Below are 18,096 nucleotides of genomic sequence, written 5' to 3' on the forward strand. Positions count from 1 at the left end.
TACCTCTGAAGCTGATTTTCATCAAGCATAATTTCAAATATACATCAGCAAAAGCTGAAAACTACAATGCAACAAAAAGCTTCCAAATCAAAACTCCTCCAATTAAAATGCGTTTACAGGTATTATTTACAGGTATCAGGTCTAACTTAACCTCTGCCCAGGCAGAAGGCTGCTGAAGCAGGGTCAGAAAATCCCCTGTGCTTGGATGTCTAGCTTAGACACCAGACTCTGGGAAGGTATCAAGGACTGACCTGCAAAGCATCAGATAAAGCATTCAGAATTAATTGCAGGTTTGAAAAAAACAGGCTCCCTCCAAGTGTTTACAAAGCCAGTGTGTTTTCAAGTCCTGCTTCATTGTTAATCTAACAGTAAAAGTAAATTCTGCCTATGTACTTATGGCCAGCCCACATACCTCCCCACCGGGGCACAAAGGCTTATCTGCGGGTTAGGAGCCATGGGACCGTACCAGCTCCTAGGCAGTTGGTTACAACACGAAGAACAACAGAAAGCTCGATGCTTCCTCTCTCCAGTAATCATAAAACCAACGAAAAAGGACAATTCCCACCTAAAATTGCCACAGACACTTGCCCACCCATCAGCAGCCACGACGACTCGAGGGCAAACTGTGTTATACCGGGCTGGGGAGTGCAGGGAGAAACATGGATTTGTTCTGCTGGATCACAGCCTACTGTCAAAACCCACCAAAGGCCTTTTCTCTCTCCAAGAACCCAAGAGACAATGGCGTAAAAAACTTTTGTTCATAAATATTTATGTGAGTGAACTTGTTAAAAATTAACCGCCGTCATTAAAGGTTTTGTATCCTTTAGGATTCCCGGCATGCAGCGCAGTTGCATGCTTTATATTAAGCCTGGCATTTCTGCATTCCTTTCCTGCATGCTTTTGTCATTTGTCTAAAAATTAAAAGGAAAAAAAAAAAAACCCACACACCACACACACACAAAGACGGGATCTGTACACATAATAATAAAGCAGTTTTTAAGAAGACAAAGATGCCTGTGTTCAACATCCAAGATCTTTCTTTGAGCAGGAAAAAAAAAAAAAATCAATTTAATGACTCCAGTGAGATCAGGGTTTAAGCCTCGTTTAAGTTTTACTAAGCATGAAGGAATTATTGGTTGATAATGTGGCATATATGGGGTTTTTTCAGACCTGCCAGCTTTGTAAGCACAAAGGAGCTGAAGCCCGAAACAGTCTGTCCCCATGAGTCCAACCCTCACCCCTCCACACCACCTTCCATCTCCAGAAGGATATTCCTCTTGGATTTTAGGTTTCAATTTTCCAAAGAAATTTTTTCCAACCACAGGGAGAAGGAATTTCACATCCGTAAGCTTCTTATTTTTTCACAGGTCTGAGTCAGAAACACAACTGTACAAACATCTGATCTTTATTAACAGCAAATCTCAACCGTGCAAGCCTCAGGTCGTGACGCCGGGAGCTGGCGGTGTCCATTAAAGAGATCCTTAGAGGGGAACAGTAGTTTTAATTTAGCACTGGTGAGCATCAAGTAAGCTAGGGTTGGGTTTTTATTTTTTTTCAAGATGTAATGGTTCCCATATAAGCCAACAACTGAGTTCCTATCTTAATTGCAAACACACACACGCAGCCACAAAAGTGTTTGTGTCTCCGGTGGCTGGAGCTCTTCCACCTCACCTTCCAGCAGCATCCGCAGGATGGATGTGGAAAGTTGGCGGAGGACATCTCAGTTATGCCTTCTGTCTGCCCCGGATAAACACGCAGCCCTTCACAGCCTTTTGTTTGATGTAAATCCTTCTCCTCTGGCTCAGGACTGTGAGGGACTGCAGCCACAGGGCTGCCCCGGGGACACCAACAGAGGTGTCTGACACCACATCACCCACCCGCTGGCATCCAAAGAAGAGCCTCGCTACAGCCAAGACCTGAACCCCCCAGCTCCAAAGGCAAACTCCCATGGCCAGCATCCTGCCTGCCCCTTTGTGCTGTAAAAACAAGAGATAAATCACCCGCCGACTTTGCTGCGAGCGTTTCCAGAACATGCTGCTTCATCTAAAAGCTGACGGTTCGGAGGACAATGGGTGCGAGCTCCAATTTCAAAGCTGGAGAGATGGCTTAGACTTGTCAGGGCATATGAAACACTGGAGACACGACCATCCTCCCTATCCTCTGGCTCATCCAAGGCAGCAGTGGAACGTGTGGGGAGACAGGTGTGATGCTGGATGCCAGCACTGGACGTCGCTTTGGGATGGGGCTGCTCTGCATGTCCCACAAGCACCTGACCCCAGAGCTTACCCAGCTCCTTCCCACCATTGGCTAAAACCTCATCAGTGCCACGTTTGAAAAATATTTTTTTTTTAATTGAAAATTCCTTTGTAGAGAACCAGCCTTGGTTCTAGGCAACCGCTACCTCCATCTCCCACTCCCACCCCAGCTGCTCATTGCACCCCCACCTTGGTGGGCAGGTGAATAAAGCATCACCCACAGTAAGCTATTATTTCCTTTCCACCCCAATTTTAAAGTTCTTGTAGAGCTACTCCTCTTCCTTCTAAAAAATTATTTGGTTTTGAGTTTCAAAGTATTTTAAACAGACTTAGAATAATTAATCATCTTAACACAGCCCTTAGAAAATATTAATTCACCCAAAAAAACAGGGTATAATCATATCCTCAGAGAAAAGCCTTTTGTGTTACAGGAATTTTCACTGCGTATCCTCAGAGGTGGAAGAAAAATTCATGCGCTGTCTCCTATTTTCATGCCTCAAATGGAAAATGTTTTGATAATGCTCTTCTGAATATAAACTGTACCAAATGAGATTTTTTTTTTAAGCTGTTTTTTTCCCAAAAGGAAGGAGGGCTCTTTAAATAAGCACAGCCAAACTAACCATTGCTTACAACAAAAACCACCCTCCCTTCACTCATTCAGCCATACCCTGGCACAAAACGAATTTACATTTCACATTTGCAAAACAAATTCTAGCCTAATGTCATTTTAATGGGAACGTGCATTTCAATCACTTCCAATAACAACCAGCAGCGGATTATTTTATGTAAAACACCACAATTTGTTTCTCTTTACATATTCACAGATACAAGGTGGATTTTGGATGGGGACAGGGACTGGAAGGATGGGGAAAGAGGAACATTTCCTCTCTGACAGACCCCCTCCTCCAGCACACACAAAAGCCACCTGCCCATGGAGAGAAAACACGATGCCATTATTCCCACCATCATTCCCACGGCCCCTTCGTCACCAAGCGAGAAGGCCCTGAGCATCCCCCCCCGAAACACGCATCACACCAGGCCACCAGTGGTACCCACCAGTCCACCCAACCCTTCACTTTCCAGTAGCCGGTCCCACTGAAGGTGCCTGAGCAGGGGGGTGGGAAGGGGAAAGCGAGGGGCAGGTGCCCCCCTGGAGATTTTCCAAGGGGGGAAAACCCCTGATGGAGAAGACAAAGGCAAACACTCAGAGCTGTTGGTGAGATGCTTTATGTTTATAAGCCCTCTCACAGTGGGTCAGGACCCCGGTGGGAGCGGGGGCGTAGGTGCTATGGGGCGAGAGGGACCGACGCTGCGAAGGGAGGGGGGCAGGGGAGCCGGCAGTGCTGCGTGCCCTCCATACAAATCCTCGACGGGCGCTTTGGGAGGGCGGGGGGGGGTGAGGTTGCTTGATTAGCCCACTCGCAAGGGGCTGCACCGACAGCGCTCACGCCGCGGGCAGCTGCCGGTGACACCAGGGCACAGACACCCCACCGGGAGGTCACCCCCATCCCTCCCACCCCCCAAACCCGGCATCTTCCCAGAGGAACACAAGGCGGTCCCTGCCCCCGGGGCAGGATTTTCCTGTCAAACAACAGCCGCGCCAGACAAAAGGCTGAAGTGTTCGGGGGGGGGGGGGGGGGGGAAATGAGGAGCGATGGCGGGGGAGGGCGGAGGGGGAGAGACGACTGACGGACAGAAGCCCCCAGGGGCCCCGTCCCGGCACTCACCGACTTGCAGCACGTTGTCCACCGCGCCGGTCTCCAGCAGGCGGATGCCGCGGCGGAAGGGCAGCCCCTCACCCTGCGGCGCGACGGCGGGGGCGGCGGCGGGAGCGGCGGGCGGCGGCGGCCCGGCGGCGGGGCTCTCCTCGCTGGCCGGGGCGGGGGCGGCGGCGGAGGGTCCCCCCGCGGCGGAGCTGGCGGGGGTCGAGGCGGCGGTGGCACGGCCGGGCTGGAAGCTGGAGTACATGCAGATCTGCCGCTCGCTGCGGGGGAAGCTCCAATAAACGATGCGGCGCTGGACGGGCTCGGGGATGCGCTGGAAGCGGCCCTCCACCCGCTCGAAGGCCCAGCTCCCCGCCACACGCTTGGCCGCGGCGTCCAGCAGCGACTCGGGCTGCAGCAGGCTGCCCGCCCCGCCGCCGCCACCGCCCCCCGGCCCCGCCGCCGCCGCCGCCGGCCCCGCCGCCCCCGCTGCCGCCGTCCCCGCCGCCGCCGCGGGGCAGCAGCCGGCCAGCGCCGGAGGGGCCCCGCTGGCCCCCGCCCCCGGCCCCGCGCCGGTCCCCGCGGCTCCGGGACGGGGGTGAGCGGTGCCGGTGCCCCCCGCCGGGCACGCCCGGGAGCACAAGCGCTTGGGGCCCGGGGCGCCGGCGGGCAGCGGCGGGCGGAGCAGCTCCTCTCCCTCTCCTCCCTCCGCCATGGCTGCGACCGACTGAGCCGGGCGAGGGGAGGAGAGACGGGGAGGAGGAGGAGAGGAGGGGGGGGGTCGGGGGTGGAGACTGGAGGGGGTGGTCCCGCCGGCCGGGAGCCGGCCCCCGGTGGGGCGGGACGCTCCGCAGCCCCCAGCCCGCCCCCGCTGACCCCTCTGCGGCCTGCACCTGCCGGGATGCCGGGGGACGCAGCTCGGCGGGGCGGGGCGAGCGTGGCCTCAGGGGACACTGCGGTCCCCGGGGCCGTCCCCGCCCCGCCGAGCTGTGTCCCCAGGCGGAGAAGGGGCACACGTTGGGTTCTGTCCCCAGGTAAGGGGGAGATGGCACCGCTTCCCCGGAGGTGTCCGGCAGGAAACGGGGCCGAGTATCTGTCCTTGGGCACCCGGCCTCAGCGCTGAGCCTGACCCACCTCCGAGTCCAACCCGCAGATCACCTTCGGGGTTCCGCGGGGTAGCAGCCGTGCCCAACAGGGCACTGTCCCAGGATTTTCCCCAGAAATACATCACTGTTATTTTACCCAGTCTAATTTTAAGTGACAAACCTCTGAGGAAAAGCAGAGCTCACAGATCTCAGAGTTTGGATTTCTTACTCTCTTATTCTCATACTTCTGAGAATCTAAACCAAATTCCTTTCTATCTGCAGTTCAGCCACATCTAGACTATAACTGGTTGCTCCCTTGTTGCAGAGATCTCCTATTTACTCTTACTGACAGAGCAAGAGTACATTTCCTGGAATAACAGGGCGATGCAATTAGGGAACAGGAAATAATTATGCCACGAGGTACCTCCAAGCCCAAGGTCTCCTTCGCAGGACTCGGAGGGAAGGAATCAGATCTCAGGCAGCCACTGAGGGCAGGCAGAGCTACTGCAAGGAGAGATCCTCCATTTTAGTGAATAAACCACATGCTAATCAATGAAGGTCAGGAAGAGGCTTTCCTTGAAGGCTGAGGTGTTTCTTGCTGCTGCTGTCTTGTTCAAAATAATCAGTGCTAACCTGTGGCAGGGCCTGGCCAAAGGCAGCAGCCACACATAGATTTGTTTACGTTTTTTCCCAGGAATCATGTCCCCATTTCTTTAACCCCAAAGGGAAATTCACTCTCCGTGAGGGACTGTTGCGACAGGGAGCCCTTGGGAGCACAGCATTTTGCTCATCACCTCTGGTCGCTGTAGCAGTAGGACCTGGGGAAGAGCAAGAAGGGCTTCACCCTTGTCTACCCCTCCCTGGCTGCACAGAGGGACCTCAAGGGGCCACCCCAAAGCACCCTCCTGCCCCAAGGCACAGCACGCCTTCCTGGCAGAGACCAGTCCGACAGGATCTTGAACAATTCCGACGATGGAGGCTGAGGGCTCTGGTGTCACAGCAGCCTGACTGCCCAGGAGTTTCTGCCAGCACCAGTGTCCCCCTGCAGCCACTGGGGTCTGCTCAGGCAGGGGAGACCCTGCACAACAGCTGGGACACAGCACCCCAGCTTGTCTGCTCCCTCTGTCTCTGCAGAGCTCACCTACTGACAACCTTGAGTGTCCTTACTTACGTCGTCCCCAGACAGTGCCAATAAAGAGGATTTTAGACTTCAGCCCAAGCAGGGATGTTATTCATTCCCAACAAGCTGACTTTTCACTGCATAAAACATATAATCCAGACTCAAATCAAAGCAAGGTCGGTGCGGTGGCTGGCCAGCCTGTCTCTGGGGGTTTAGCATGTTATTTCAAAGACAAATCAATCCATTTTTCTTCTCCCTCTTTATCTAAACATTTGTTGCTCTCCATTCCTCCCCGTCTCTCCCTGTCCTTTTCATTACAGCCCTGAATTTCACAAGGGGGGAACCCTCCACCTCCCAGAGAACATGGACAGACCTCTTCTCCCCAGGGAAGGATGCGAAATGTCAGCCTCCTGCCCAGCCCCTGATGCTGCTCATTCAGTCTGGAACCAGGTACATCAATAATTCACTGCACGCTTTCCTGAGCCCAGCCATTTGCTGAGTCTCTACCACCAGCAGCCCCAGCTCCTCTCCCAGCTGTGAGGCTGTTTGGTCGGGGTCTGCCCATGCTGTGATCCACCAACTCCAGCCCTTCTGGCCTGAGCACTGGTGTTATTCACAAAGTACCGATTTTTCATGCTCGTCCCAGAAAGCATTTTATTTTGAGTCCCTGGCTAGAAAATTTACTGACCAAAGGGGCTGGAGACCCCCATGGCTCCACAGTGCATTTAGGCAGCAGTGCAGTGTGATCTCATGGGAATTTCTTTGGGTGCCAGTCAAAAGTCCAGCTTTAAATTGCAGGTGCTGCAAGGCAAGAAATTTGCTTCCCTCTTGCTAGGAACTAAATTCAAGAGCTCCAACAAAGAGAGAGGAAAAGGGTGCTACTGAGATGTTCTCTGGGCCTTTCCTGACACCTGTGCTTTTTTTTTTTTTTTGTGGAAGACAAGATAAGTGCTGGTAGGTATCACATCTCAGCCCAAGGGGATGCCACCTCCTTGCTGCTTCCACCTGCACACCTTCATACAGCTGCTCTCCTCTCCCCACCTTGACCAAACCCCACACCCAGCAGAAAGAACTGCCTTTCCCTGGGCATCTTGCCCTCTCTTGGATGGTACTGTGCTTCTCTGATGTTATTTTGACTCATGACAGTCCATGTTGTGCCCTCACTAAGATGGATAACGCTGGCTGAGCTTTGCAGAGATGACAGCAGAGCTTTGCAAGATTCAGTGAGCAGCAAGGGAGTCCCTTGATGACAGATGAAGATCTACAAGAACAGTAGGAGCTTTATGGCAAATAAAAGATGGGAAAGGAGGTGGGTAACAGAGTGCAGGTGGTCACCAAGCTCCTGCTCTGGCCACCCAGAGGATTTGCTGCTCCGAAGCAGCCAAAGCTGGGCTTCTCAGCAGCCAAGCTCCCTGCTACAGCCACCAGCCCTAGGCACATGCTGGAAGTGTGGTGGTTTCTGCCTTTCCCATGTTGCTGGTACTGCTCAGAGCAGAAGCAGGAGGGAAAGGACACAGGGAGTAATGCAGCCTGCAGCTCCCCTGCTGTAATGGAGGAGCAGAGGGATATATTGCCCAGGGTAGTTATACCTGTGTATCCAACATCCAGGAAGGGGCAGAAGGTGTTGCCTTATGAAATATTTGGCTTGGCAAGCAAGAGGACTCACAGCTTGGTTTGGTTGCCCATAGATTTGAGGCTCATTTTTAGATTCTCCAGTGCTTAGTAAGGTCTCCGATAAAGCATAAGCTTGAGCTGGAGCTTTTTGCCTTCAAACTGTTTGAATCCCCCATGGATTCTTCACTGACTCATTAGCACTGAGTTATTGCCGTGCTCCTCTTTCAGCAGGGACTCTAATAAAGTTCCTTTTCACTACCCAGCCAGTTATTTTATGAAACTTTCCAGAACTGACAATCTCAGGGACCTCCTTCAGTGACTGCAATTGTCTGTGTACTCAGAAGAGAAATGCAAGGACTGCAAGTACCACCTCCCCTCTCCAAGCAGGTGCTGAATTCAAAGACTGGACGCAGGATGGCTGCTCTCACCCTCACCTTGACACAGGAACAGATCTGCTTGCCTATATGTCTCTGTACATACTCAGGAATGAATGAGTTTAAAGCAGGGGATGCTCAGGGTGCTGCAGCTTCTCTGCCCTTCAGCTACTGCCAAGAGGGACAGCAATCCACAAGAAAAACCTCAGGCCATCCTTGATCCATGATCAAGGATGCTGGCACGCAGCACCATGCCATGCCTTCCCCAGGGCACCATGTGGCACATGGCCTCTGCCTGCTGTGCACTGCAGACACTGGGACATTTGACCTGGCAGGGCTGGGAGTCCTGGAGGACCTCTTGAGAAGCCTTGGGTGATGCAAGCAGTGGGAGTCAGTGAGTCCTGCTGCAGGGATGGGATCCATGGGGCAAGGTGAAGGTTGGGAAGCTCCTTTGTTCAGCTGGAGAAGAGGCACCCAGGAGCAGAGGGGCAAGAGGAACAAGGACGTGGACTGGAGCAGCAGTGAGGAAAGGAGAAAAATAGAATTAAGTGCTTGGGCACTAGTGTCAGGCTGGGATCAGATAGACCCAGATGCCCCCTTGTACCGGACCAGAGAGGCAGGGCTGTCAGGAGCTGTTGTTCCCTCTCTCCCACACAAACATTACATCTCTGGCTTGCCAGGGCTGCCTTCCCCCAGCCCCCATAAGATTAGCAAAGTGCTGAGCCTCTGCCTCGCCACAGAGATTTCTGCACCCTTCCAGCAAACACATTTGCTGTGCAGGCCAGCAATAAAGACTGGAGGAGCTGCTGGGCAAAGACCCTTGGCTTCCAGGGGACACGGCCCTCTCCCCGGCAAAGTCCAAAAGCACACAGTGCTCCAGAAAGTTCCTCAGCCTGCAGAGAGCAGTGTCCATCCTGGCTGGCCTGGCTGCCACAGTGCTGAGCTTAGCAGAAGGCAGCCCTTGGCCCATCACCCCCTTCTCAGCCCCTGAAGCTCCCTCCCCTTAATTAGAGATACTAAAATAACCGTGGAATCATTTTGCAGGCTACAAGAGCATGAATAAATGATGGCCAAGCAAGGCGTAACCAACGCTCCTGTCAGCCTTTTGCCTCAGCTCTGCCCCTGGCTTTGGAGACAGGAGCGGGTTGCAGGGTCCAGCTGGGTGGGAAGCTGGGGTCAGGTCAAGACCAGGGATCATCCCTCCACCACCCAGGGTCCTGCTCCTGTGTAGGGAACACCATAACCCCTTTGTCAGGTTATGCCATAATCCCTTGGCATCAGCCCAGTTTTACCCTCTGCATTTGACACTCTTTGGGAATGGTAATTCAAATGTAGATAACTCTGGGTAGGGAACAGTCTTCTAGGGGAGAAGGAAGAATTTAAACTGATGGGAAACAACATACTGAACCAACTTCATTTTTTTCAGAAAAACAGAAGAGGATCTGTAATGGAGAGAAGGTAACATACAGATTCTGAGAGCTGAAACACCATGCAGGAGAGGCTGAGAGCTGGGCAAATTCACTCAGAGAGAAGCTACAAAACCTGGCATGGCTGATTGGCTGGGAGGTTACAATGCCCCATGGCTGATTGGCTGGGAGATTATAGTGCCCCATAGCTGATTGGCTGAGAGATTATCATGTCCCATAGTTGATTGGCTGGGAGATTATAATGTCGCATAGCTGATTGGCTGGGAGATTATAATACACCATGGCTGCTTGGCTGGGAAGCTTCCGTGCCTCTGGGCTGGTTGGCTGGTTGGCCACATGATTGGATCCTCGTTGGCTGTGTGACCTTAGGACTGCGTGCTGATTGGCTGGGTGGGGGGAACCTCAAACTAATAAAAAACAGCTTTGATGAAAGCCAGATCATTGCAATTTATAGCATTTCTCCTCACGCCTGGTTCTGCTGGTCTGTACACTCATCTGCACCGATTTGCCAGCCCTGCCTCAGGCGCCGCTAAGCCCATCGCTGTCACTTCTGCCATGGTAACAGGCAGCAGCAGCAGGTTTCAGGAGCCAGAGTTCAGACATCTGGAACATCTGGTCTGGGTCTTTCCTTGCCACCCATTTCAACAATTTATTCCAAAGACATTTCCATGGGCACATCCATGTGGAAAAAAAAAAAAGTCTCCATCCTGGGGCCTCTTCCATAGTAAAAGCTCAGCAAACATCATTAATGCAGCTCTTCTCTTACAGCTCTATCAGGGCTCTCAGTAGCTGGGGGCTGCCCACCCCAGCTTGGGACTGAGGTCTTTTCAGCAGGTGTTACAGTGCTCTCACTCAGAGGCTGCTCTGTGGATTTGTCTTCTTCTTCCAGCTCCTTTACAAAGCAGATGGAGAGGGGCACAGCAAACCTACCTTGCTATCTGCTTTCCTGGTGGGAGGGCAAGAGAAAGGAACCTGAATTTTAGTAAAGCTCCTGTGAATGCAGGGACCAGTGCAGGATTCAGTCTCAGCCTTGGGTATCTCCGTGCCTCAAATCCACAGATGTTGGGCTGGTGAGATGTGTCTCTCCTGGGGTGCTGGTTGGGCTTTGTCTGCTCACACTGGGCATCTTTCAGCCCCTAGATCAAAACCATAAATAACAGAAACAAATTGTTCCCTCTGTGCCATCGTCCATTGAACAAAAGTAGCAGCTAGAAACCAGCAGCAGGGAAAGATGCCTGTTTTGTTCTTGCACAGCAATGGCTGGACCATTCTGGGTGGACACAGAGAGGTGAGGCCACATAAAGCTGTGCTTCTGTGCCAGTAAGAGGATTCAAGGAGCGGTGAGAGCCTTCAAGTCCCATGGGGCCAGGGCTGCAGCTCTGCCTCCCTCAAACCACTCTGGACCCACCAGGAGGAAGCGAAGGAGCTGAGATGGGCCTTTTGCAGGTCAGCAAAGAACTAGGGAGAGACTTGGAGGCCTTTGGAGGGAGGAGAGAGGTTATAAAGGAAACAACAGGAAAAGCAAACTTGTTGAATGCACCTTTGCTCTGAAGTCAGAGCGGTGCCTCCACCCTCCGTCCCTTGACTCTGCTTTGGGGTGACTCTGCCCTCTCTCTGTCAGCAGATTAAAATGGGGGATGCTGAGCAAAGGGGCTTTGAAAACCTAGGGAGTGTGGGTCTGTCCTGGTGGTGGTCTCATGCCTGGCCAGGACCTGTGATTGATTCTGGTGAAGGAGGTGAGAATGAATGGGTCCAATATCTGAGACGCTTCCTCAGCCCTGTCTTCACCAGCCTCCAGCACTGGTGGCCATACAGGGTACACGAGTCACTGGGGCTGGCTCATTTTTGTGGCTGCTTCTCTGCTCTGCCCCATCTCCTTGGGTGATGCCACATAAAGATGAGTCTGGATCTACTCACCAGGAATGTCAGCAAGTTGGCCAAAGCTGGGGACAAGCTTTGTGGCCCTTGCTCCCCAGCTCCTAACCCACGATGGAGATACATGGCTGCTATTCCCAGGCAGCAGCATTCACCCTCACCCCATAGAACCAAGAGGGGCCCGGCTGGGATGGACTTGGGGGACAGAAGTGCAGCCGCCTGCATTTATTTTGCCTAACAACAGTGATCTCTCTGTATATTTTCATTCTGTTTTCCTAGGCTCAGCTGCCTCCTCAATGAAATGTTTCCAAAGCAGCCTGGCTTGGCAGCACGCCAGCCCCGGCTGCCAGATGAATGGGCGGAGGAGGAGGGATCCATTCCTCTTCTTGACACAGCATCACTGCACAAGAGGCCTCTGTTGACATTAGGACTGGCTGTTCCCCCTCTCCTGAGAGGCTCTGCCTAGCTCTTGGCAGAAGCAGCACACAGGGCCAAGGCAGCAGCATGTGGGACTGGGGTCTGTCCTCCTCTGGAGCGGCGGTTCTGCCACCGACACCAGGGTACATGGTGCAGCACTGCCAGGACATGAAGTCAGCCCCAGTTCCTTGCCCTGGACCCTCGGGTGCTGAGCCAGCCCCCCTGACAGCTGAGCACTCCTTGGAGCTTGCTGACTCCAGCTAATCACATTACACCCCCTGACATCAGCAATGTGAAGAGCCTGTTAACTCCCCCAAAATACCTCACCTCCAGCCCACTCAGAGCAAAGCTCTCCCTCAGCATTGCTGGAGTGTAGACACCAACAAAGGCTTTGCAGAGCTCTGGGTCTCCAGCACTTTTCAAAGAGGATCTATGCCATAGGGGGGCTCAAGCACAGGACCCCCAAACCTTTCCAGCCTTTGGACAACAACATATGGAGCAATACTCACCCTAAACCCTACCCATTACTCAGACATGCAGGAGTTCACCCAGTGTCACAGCTCTTTCCCACCCCTCAGTTCCTCTACCCAAAGCAAAATACCAATCCAAGACTTCAGGGCTCAAAGTTTGTCTGCTGGGAGATAGCCAAGCAGCAGCAGCACAGCAGGGTGCTACTGGACTACCCACCCAGCACCAGACCTAATCCCTCTGTCTGCCACTGCTAATTGCAGAGCTGGTCATCAGCAAGGGAATGCAAATCTGTGTGTGCCCCACTCATCACAATGTCACCTACTTGCCAGGGACACCTTTAGGAGCTGTGCAAGGTAAGGATGCGGAATTTAACAAAAGGGCTAAGGAAGCTTCAGAAGGCAAAAGACAGAGATAAAAGTCATCATCATCATCCTTCCAGTCTGCACCTCTCCCTTCTGACCAGCTCCCCTGGCATCTCCTGCTGCTGCAAGCCAAGTACCAGAGACTGGGGCAGAGCAGCACCCAGCAGCACACTGCAGGGACACAGGCTGCTCTCACCAGTCCCCCTGCCAGTGGTGGGGAGGGGGGCTCTGCCTGGATCTGGAAAAGAGGCCAAGCACGCATCGATAAGATGAATTAGTTGTCTCAGCAACACCAGCAAAATGAGCGAGAGGAGTGGAGCCCGTGAGGCCCGGCCTGCTTTGTTTCAATTACAGCAGCTGCCAGAAGAAAAAGATAACCTCAATATTGATGGCAGGAGCAGCACACAGAGGTGCCCTTGTGGGCTGCTGGGAGCAGGTAGAGGAGGAAGGGGGAGGAGGAGGGAGAAAGCAAGAGAGATGGAGGAGGGGGATCAGGGTCTCAGGCAGTGCCCTGTGAGAGAGCCTGGCTGGCTCCTCCAGGCTGATGAGAAAGACCCACCTGATCCCATTGCCCTCATCCCCATGGGGAATGGCTCCTCTTCACCCTGGCTTCTGTCCCAGTTGCTGGGCAAAGCATCCTCCCACAGAGGCAGGGCAGAGGGGTGCAGGATCCCAGGACGTGGCACAGAAGATCAGCTCAGAGCATCATCAGGAGGATTCACACCATGGCATGGTGTCCCCACAATGCTGAGCAGAAAAAAATAGTCCTTTGCTTCCCACTCGGGCTATGGGGCCCAGAAAGGAGATGGAAGGTTCAGGGGAGGCTTTGAGTGGAGCTACGTGGAATGATGGATGGAGCTGGAGTGAAGGGCTACAGAGCTGAGACAGACATGGGGGTGGCCCAGGGTGCAGGCAGGCACAGCTGCCTGCCAGGAGTGCAGCACCCCATGCCTTGAGGGCTGGGCAGCCCCCAACACTGTGTCTGCAATGGGGACCAGGCTGGACACTGGTGACAAGATGCCCAAGATGACCTTGGACTGCATGTGGGAACTTCAGCCCGATGGTGGCAGTGCAGGGCAGGAACCCCAACATTACACCTGCCAGCCAGAAATCAAGGTGCAGAGCCAAAACTTCCTCCTAATGCCCTGCCCTGGGTTCACATCTGGCAGGAGGTAACCAGAAGGTGTCAAGAGATGGCATGTCTTTGATCTTCAACCTGTTACTGCCCAGGGAGGGAACAGGGAAATGCTGAACAGGAAAATGCTTTATGAGGTCTACCTCCAGAACCAAGTCACTACCTGTATCCAGAAGAAAGCCCAAGGGCAGCCCAGCACCGAGTCAGCCCCCAGCCCTCTCCGGGGAAGGGGCACCAGAGGCCAAGCTGAGCAGGGTTCGCTTCACAGAGGTTTTATTTGTACTCTGGACATCCGCATCACTCTCCGTTCTTGCTTCTTCCCCAGAAGTGACCCCAGGATCCTCATCCCCATCCTTCCAGGGCTGTGGACCCTGGTTACAGCCCCTAGATCTCCAAGAGGGGACAAGGCCACCATCTTGCGGCCACTCATCACCACTGCACATACCTGTGTGCAAGGCCTGGAAGGTCGCCAGGATGTGACAGCTATGGAGGTTTGGACCATTGGGAGTTGTGACCTTTTACCACTCCTAGTGCCCCTGTCCCCTGGGATCGCATCCTGCGGGGCACATGCTGTTCCTCCCCTTGCTCCCCAGCCAAGACACCCGGGGGTGCCAGGACTGGCAGAGCCTGCTGGCAGCGCTGCTCCTGTCCCAGTTCTGGCCCCTCCACCCCCGCCCTGCTGCTCCGTGCAGTGTCAGCCAGCAGCGACCGGGGACCTCCCGGTTTGCACAGCGGGCTTCATTGAGCACGGAGAGGTGGGTGACGGCAGAGGAAGGCTCAGAACTAAGCCCTGGGGCTGAAAAAGCAGCGCCTCGAGGGGCTCTGGGGGGGCATTTCAGTCCTGGTCACAGTGTGGGAGTACAACCCATATGAGGGATGCTGGAAGGGGTTATTAGACCAATGCTGCTGGTGACCAGGAGGCCAAAGCAAGTCCTTTCATGCCTCTGGGAAGCGAGTTGGCATGGTCTACACACTACAGGGTTCTTCTGCAAGGCTGCCCAGCCCGGCTTAGTGTTCATTTCCCTCCTGCTTCTGCCCCTTGGGATGCGGCTGGCCATGGTCTCCATGGTGGTGGTGGTGTTGAGCATGGGTGACAGGTTTGTTGTCCCCACTCAGGTCTGTGGCTCTTTTGCTGCTGATTTCGTGGTGGTGGTGAGGATGGAGGGGGTTGTGCTGGTGGATGGGGGTCTCTGACTCCTTCCCCTCTTGTTCTGGAAGTGGGGTCAGGGTTACAGGGACCTCCATGGTGCTGTTAGCCTGGGGAACGTAGCACAAGGAAGGGCTGGTACACAGGTGTGAGAACACAGACAGAGCCCAGCAGTGAGCCTGTGAGCGTGCCTGTGAGCTGGGATCAGAGCAGAACAGCATCCATCATACAGAAAGCTGTGTGGGTCAGAGCAGAGGCTCTCCAGCCCCGACCCAGGGCACAGGGAGGACAGGAAAGTCTGGAGCATATAGAGCACAAACCTCTGCAGCTACCTCCATTTCCTCAAGCTGTCTATGGCCCAGCAAAATCCTGAGGCAGGAAGGGACTTTGCATTTAGTATTTATAGATATTTTTTTCTCCTAGGAAGTGACTAATCCCCTGCTGAGCCCAGAGCTACGTCCTTTTCTTTGCTCTGAGCTTGCCACCTCCAGGTCCATTGCCCACCCCTTTCTCTACATCAGAAGAGCCAGCAACCCTAGTTAGCTTTTCCAGATCTGGGCTATGGCCCCTTTAGTCCCCTCCTCTTCAACCAGAAAGCTCTGACCTATTTAACCGCCCTTCCTCCAGACCTTTCATCACCTTCCCTCTCAACTGTGGCCAAGGGCAGCTTCCAGCTCAAAGCCTGTCCCTGATGTGAAGATAAGGTTGTTTTTTTCCTGACGTACAATACCAGAGGAGAGAAGGGAAACCAGCTCCAGCAAGCCTCCCTATTCCTTACCTCCTGAGTGGTGTTGGAGTAGAAGGAGCAGTTGCCACAGAAGTCCTTGCTGTGGGTGAAGCGGATGGCTGACTCCACATAGGGGAAGTGGAGGAAGCTGTAGGGCAGCTGGATGTGGAAAGCCAGGCGGCCACACCTGTGGGGAGAAGGAGAAGGCTCTGGTATCCCACCAGCCCAGACATGGAGGGGCCTTTGGGAAGCCCGACAAACACTCCTAATGCTTCAGGAAATCCTTGGCTGAGATGGGGGACACTCACCGATCATAGACAAGGAAGTCATCCTTGTCACCTCCCAGGACCTGCCAGACATCGGGCTCCTCTGGGTCGGGCTGGAAGACGGGGACACCGGGCGGGGCCTGGCGCTGCAGCTCCCCAAACATGGCGCGGGAGAGCGGTGCCTTCTCATTGACGATCATGTAGCGGACATCGACCGCGCCCTGCCGGGCCAGCCTCTCCCGCAGGCCCCCGAGGCTGCATGGAAGGAGGTGCTGGGAGGGGGTGCCAGGCTGGGGGGGCCACCATGCCTGCCCCCCAAGACGGCGGGGCTGGGTTTGGGGTGGGAGGAGCGGGGCTCACCTGTGGGCCTGCTGCAGGCAGAAATGTCAGCTGGCCTTCAGCAAGGCCACCACCGTCACCTGCCCGGCCGCCCCCGCCATGGGGCTCAAGCCATTGACGCTCCAGGCTGGTGCCTCCTGGCAGATCCAGCTGCTGTTGGCTGCCCCCTCAGAGGCTGAGGCCAGCCCCAGCCAGGTGGCCAGGGCCAGCACCAGCAGCCCCATCCCAGACCCCCAGCCCTGGCAGGGACAAACAGGGCATTAGTCTCCACTCTACCCCAAGTCTCAACCCAGTAGGGTCCTCCCAGCCCCACTGAAACCTCACACCCCTCCTTGCACACCCCACTGGGGCAGACAAAGACTGGTGGGCAGTATCATACTGGTCCCAGTAGGTCACTGGGAGCCAGGATGCCTGTGCAAGTGGAGTGAGGAAAAGGGGGATGAGGGATTGGGGTGACCAGCTCCCAGTGAGCAGTGCACCCTCAACACTGGCTGTCAGGGGCACCTGCTGCCATAGCCAGGTGCCCCAGGTTCCCTGGGCAGTGAAGCACCCATACCATGCATTGAAGGGGGAAGGTCACCTTGAGAGTCCTCAATGCCCCACAAAGCACTTGAGAGGTGCACAGTCTTTAAACCCCCTGCCCCCCAATATCTGCCTTAAGCGCCCTTCCTCCCACAGCCCCCTAACCCTGCCCACCCCAAGATATGCCACATCCCTCCAGGATCCAGCAGGTTTAATTGGGGGGGACACAGGCCTGGGGGGATGATCTGGGGAGACGGGGAGGGAGCAGGGGGCTGTGGGGTCTGGTCAGGATGGAGGTACCCTCAGTCCCCAGCCCTCTCCCCCATGAAAACAAGACCTCAATACCGCTCTTTCCTCACTGCTGTCCTCTGGCCAGACCTTGGCTCCCGGGGTGCTCGCAATGCCCAGCTGGCCCTGGTCTCCCTTTTATCTTCTGTCCACTCTCCCCGCCCAGGAGGGAGGAGAAGAGCCAAACCGGAGCTGGGACTGAGCCCCAGCCAACACCTCCTGCCTCAGGGGCTGACAACAAGGCAGGCACTGTCCCCCTCGGTGCCATGCAGCTTCGGAGTCCTGCCACGGCCCAGCCTGAGCAGTTCTGGAACAAGGCAGTGCCTGGTGCTGGGCTGGAGCAGAAGGTGCCAGGCAGTGCCGTGGGGAGAGGCTGGGCACAGCCACTCAAAACCCTCCATGGGCACATGAGGGCCAGCAGCATTGCTGCTGGCACCCAAGATTTGCAGGACCATGGGTTTACATCAAACCGTGACACCCATGCACAAGGTCCCCAGGGAACCATCACCCTGTGGCCAAAGAGATGGGTGCCTGCTCCACACATCCGGGGTGCCAGAGCTCCCTGCCCCACCTGTGCCACCTCAAAGGCCATGCTGTCCTGCTGCACGGTGCCACAGCTGCTCTTGGGCCACACCTGGCACCACAGCAAGCCCCTGGTGTCCAGTCTGGGGGCCCCTCCTGCCTGGCCCCACACCAGTGGGGCTGTGGTGGCTTGAGCAGCCAGTAATCCCTTGGGAAATCACAGTGCCGGTCGATTCTCACCCCTACCCTCTGCCCCGCAGCCAAACACGAGGAGCTCACCGCTTGGGCTGCACAGGGACATCTCAGCAAATATTTGAGCAGTTTATCATACCTGGGCTCTGAACAAAAACATGATAAGGCAGGGAAGGGCAGCACACAAGCACACATGGATGCAGCGGGCGCAGCACCACGGTCCCAGGCACATCAAGCTGGGGGGGCGGGGGTGTC

At 55.0% G+C, this 18,096-nt stretch overlaps 2 protein-coding genes across 3 annotated transcripts in view; both read right to left on the minus strand.

Moving 5' to 3' along the window:
• Positions 1 to 4,688, minus strand: part of ZSWIM5 (zinc finger SWIM-type containing 5) — a 97,157-nt gene extending 92,469 nt beyond the window's left edge. Inside the window, exon 1 of the mRNA XM_051624576.1 lies at positions 3,983 to 4,688. Coding sequence (XP_051480536.1) covers positions 3,983 to 4,673 — 691 coding nt within the window. The 5' untranslated portion in view covers positions 4,674 to 4,688. The remainder of the gene's footprint in view (positions 1 to 3,982) is intronic.
• A 9,406-nt stretch (positions 4,689 to 14,094) lies between these two features.
• Positions 14,095 to 17,287, minus strand: LOC127387230 (selenoprotein Pb-like). Of its 2 annotated transcripts, none has more exons than XM_051625317.1 (5): positions 17,185 to 17,287; positions 16,339 to 16,556; positions 16,021 to 16,233; positions 15,764 to 15,899; positions 14,095 to 15,095 (listed from the first exon to the last, which is right to left on the minus strand). In XM_051625317.1, the coding sequence occupies exons 2-5, from the start codon at positions 16,539 to 16,541 to the stop codon at positions 14,847 to 14,849; spliced, it is 801 nt and encodes a 266-aa protein (XP_051481277.1). In that variant the 5' UTR covers positions 16,542 to 16,556; positions 17,185 to 17,287; the 3' UTR covers positions 14,095 to 14,846. The 2 variants fall into 2 exon arrangements, with proteins under 2 accessions (XP_051481277.1, XP_051481278.1); XM_051625318.1 differs by having other exon boundaries at positions 17,177 to 17,221.
• Positions 17,288 to 18,096: the final 809 nt, after the last annotated feature.

This window comes from Apus apus, chromosome 7 (genome assembly GCF_020740795.1).
Source record: "Apus apus isolate bApuApu2 chromosome 7, bApuApu2.pri.cur, whole genome shotgun sequence".
NCBI classification, from domain to species: Eukaryota; Metazoa; Chordata; class Aves; order Apodiformes; family Apodidae; genus Apus; species Apus apus.